The 1,962-nt window shown below is 38.7% G+C and overlaps 1 gene segment (V, D, J or C); it reads right to left on the minus strand.

The window, feature by feature from the left end:
* Nucleotides 1-288: 288 nt before the first annotated feature.
* LOC114651614 (immunoglobulin kappa variable 4-1-like) lies at nucleotides 289-829 on the minus strand. The segment is given in 2 exon segments: nucleotides 289-634; nucleotides 755-829. Coding segments are annotated over 2 exon segments (372 nt in total).
* Nucleotides 830-1,962: the final 1,133 nt, after the last annotated feature.

Below are 1,962 nucleotides of genomic sequence, written 5' to 3' on the forward strand. Positions count from 1 at the left end.
GTCCACTGGTTTGAGAGCAGGAACTAAGATGTGTGTGTAATACAGGCATCAGTGTCCCGGCGATACAGGGGAGAGACTCCTGGAAGGTGAGCGGAGTCAAAAGAGATGCCGCTGACAGCGGGGGGGCAGCTTATGGGCCTCAGAATGTCTCTGGTCGCTGATTCTGTCTAAGGCTTCAACCTGTCTCTTCTGCAGCTTGTCTCTATTGTGCCCACTGGGTTTTGGCAAGTGAAGCGAGCAGGGGGCAGAGCACCAGCAAAATGATGAATAGCAGCTGCACAGACAAGTCAAGGAAGTTTTTGTACAGCTCTGTGTCACTGTGTGAGAGGAGTATCATAATGCTGCTGACAGTAGTAATGTCCTGCATCTTCAGGCTGCACGTTACTGATGGTCAGCGTATAATCAAGTCCTGAGCCACTGCCACTGAAGCGACTTGAGATCCCAGACTGCAGAGTGCTTGCTAAGTAAATCAGGAGTTTTGGAGCTTCCCCTGATTTCTGTTGATACCAGGCCAGGTAGTTTTTACTGTTATACAAAATTGCACTGCTGGTTTTACAGCTCAGCCTGACCGTTTCTCCTGGCTTTGCAGTCATAACTGAGGTTGTCTGAGTCACCACAATTTGTCCCCAGGATGCTACATAGGAAAGACAAAGTAAAAATGAATCTGTCACTTCTGTAAGACTATATCTACTGTACAGGCTATGTAGAGTCATATCTATCAACACACTGTACTTATTTATTTTTATTGTTTTACCTTTAAGAAATAGCAGTAGGACTGCCTCAAAGAAAAAAAGCCAAAAAGCCATTGCTAGTACGTATTAGAGACACAGAGAGGCTCAAATGAGAGCCAATCAAGGTCTTGGCTCTTTAAATCTCTAGCAGTCAAAAGAATGCAAATCAGAAAGGGGAAGAGACACAGAAGACATGAACATCTGGTTATTATTTAAAAAAAATAAAACAAATTTAAAAGCAGAAGCAACACAACTAGTGCACACTTCTAGAATCTCAGATCATTCATCCATTCATTTTCTGCTGCTTGTTCAGTTTTGGATATTGAAAACTATTCTATCAGTGCTACATTAAAAGCTGGAATCGATGTTTCATTAAGATGCAATTTATGAATGCATTTATTTCAAAAATTCATTTGATTCAATAAAACAAATGAGATATGTATGGGAATAAAAGTGCCAATATAATATCTGCTGGTCAAAACATAGAGGGCACCTCGGACTGGTATGTTCTCAACAACCATGCACTTGTCTGGCTTTTTTTTTTTTTTTGAATTATTCAGCCAAAAATGTATTCAAGTATATTAAATTACAAAAATTAAATAACTTGTGTCAACCTAAAAATGTTTATTTTTGTAAGAGGAGAGAGGCTCAATTAAGGTCTAAATAATGCATTATGCCAATTTCTAAGGCACATTTAGCTGTTTCCAGTTCAAGTACTTTCTTCATGGATTGTATCTAAACAGCCTGAGTGATTAGCACTTATTATCAAACTCACTTAATTCAGGTCAGACCCTTGGAATTTTGACTCTGTCCCAGCAGTATCAGATATAAGGCAGGGGTCAACCCTGGACAAGTCAGTTCCATATCAGTGCTGATATGAGGGGCCAAACAGGCTATAAATCATGCTGATTGTAAATCTTTTAGTGAATGTACTTTGATGTTTGTTTGTACTGTTTAGTGACTTGAGGTATATGGAGACACTTCACTATTAGGAGACTTTACAATTTCAGGATTCTAATGTGTATCGAGATATGAGGAAATGGAACCTGATGTATATAAGAAAAGTTCAATGGTATTGGCGCTGACCTACAGATGCTGTTTATTTTCATTTTGAATTATATGTAAGTATGAGTTTTAGATGACTAATTTACAGCCCACTTGTTTAATATTCATGTATAACAATTAATTTCTATTTTGTGTGTGGTTGATTGTAAATCTGATCACCACTCAA

The sequence above is a fragment of the Erpetoichthys calabaricus genome, chromosome 5 (assembly GCF_900747795.2).
Source record: "Erpetoichthys calabaricus chromosome 5, fErpCal1.3, whole genome shotgun sequence".
Taxonomy (NCBI): Eukaryota; Metazoa; Chordata; class Cladistia; order Polypteriformes; family Polypteridae; genus Erpetoichthys; species Erpetoichthys calabaricus.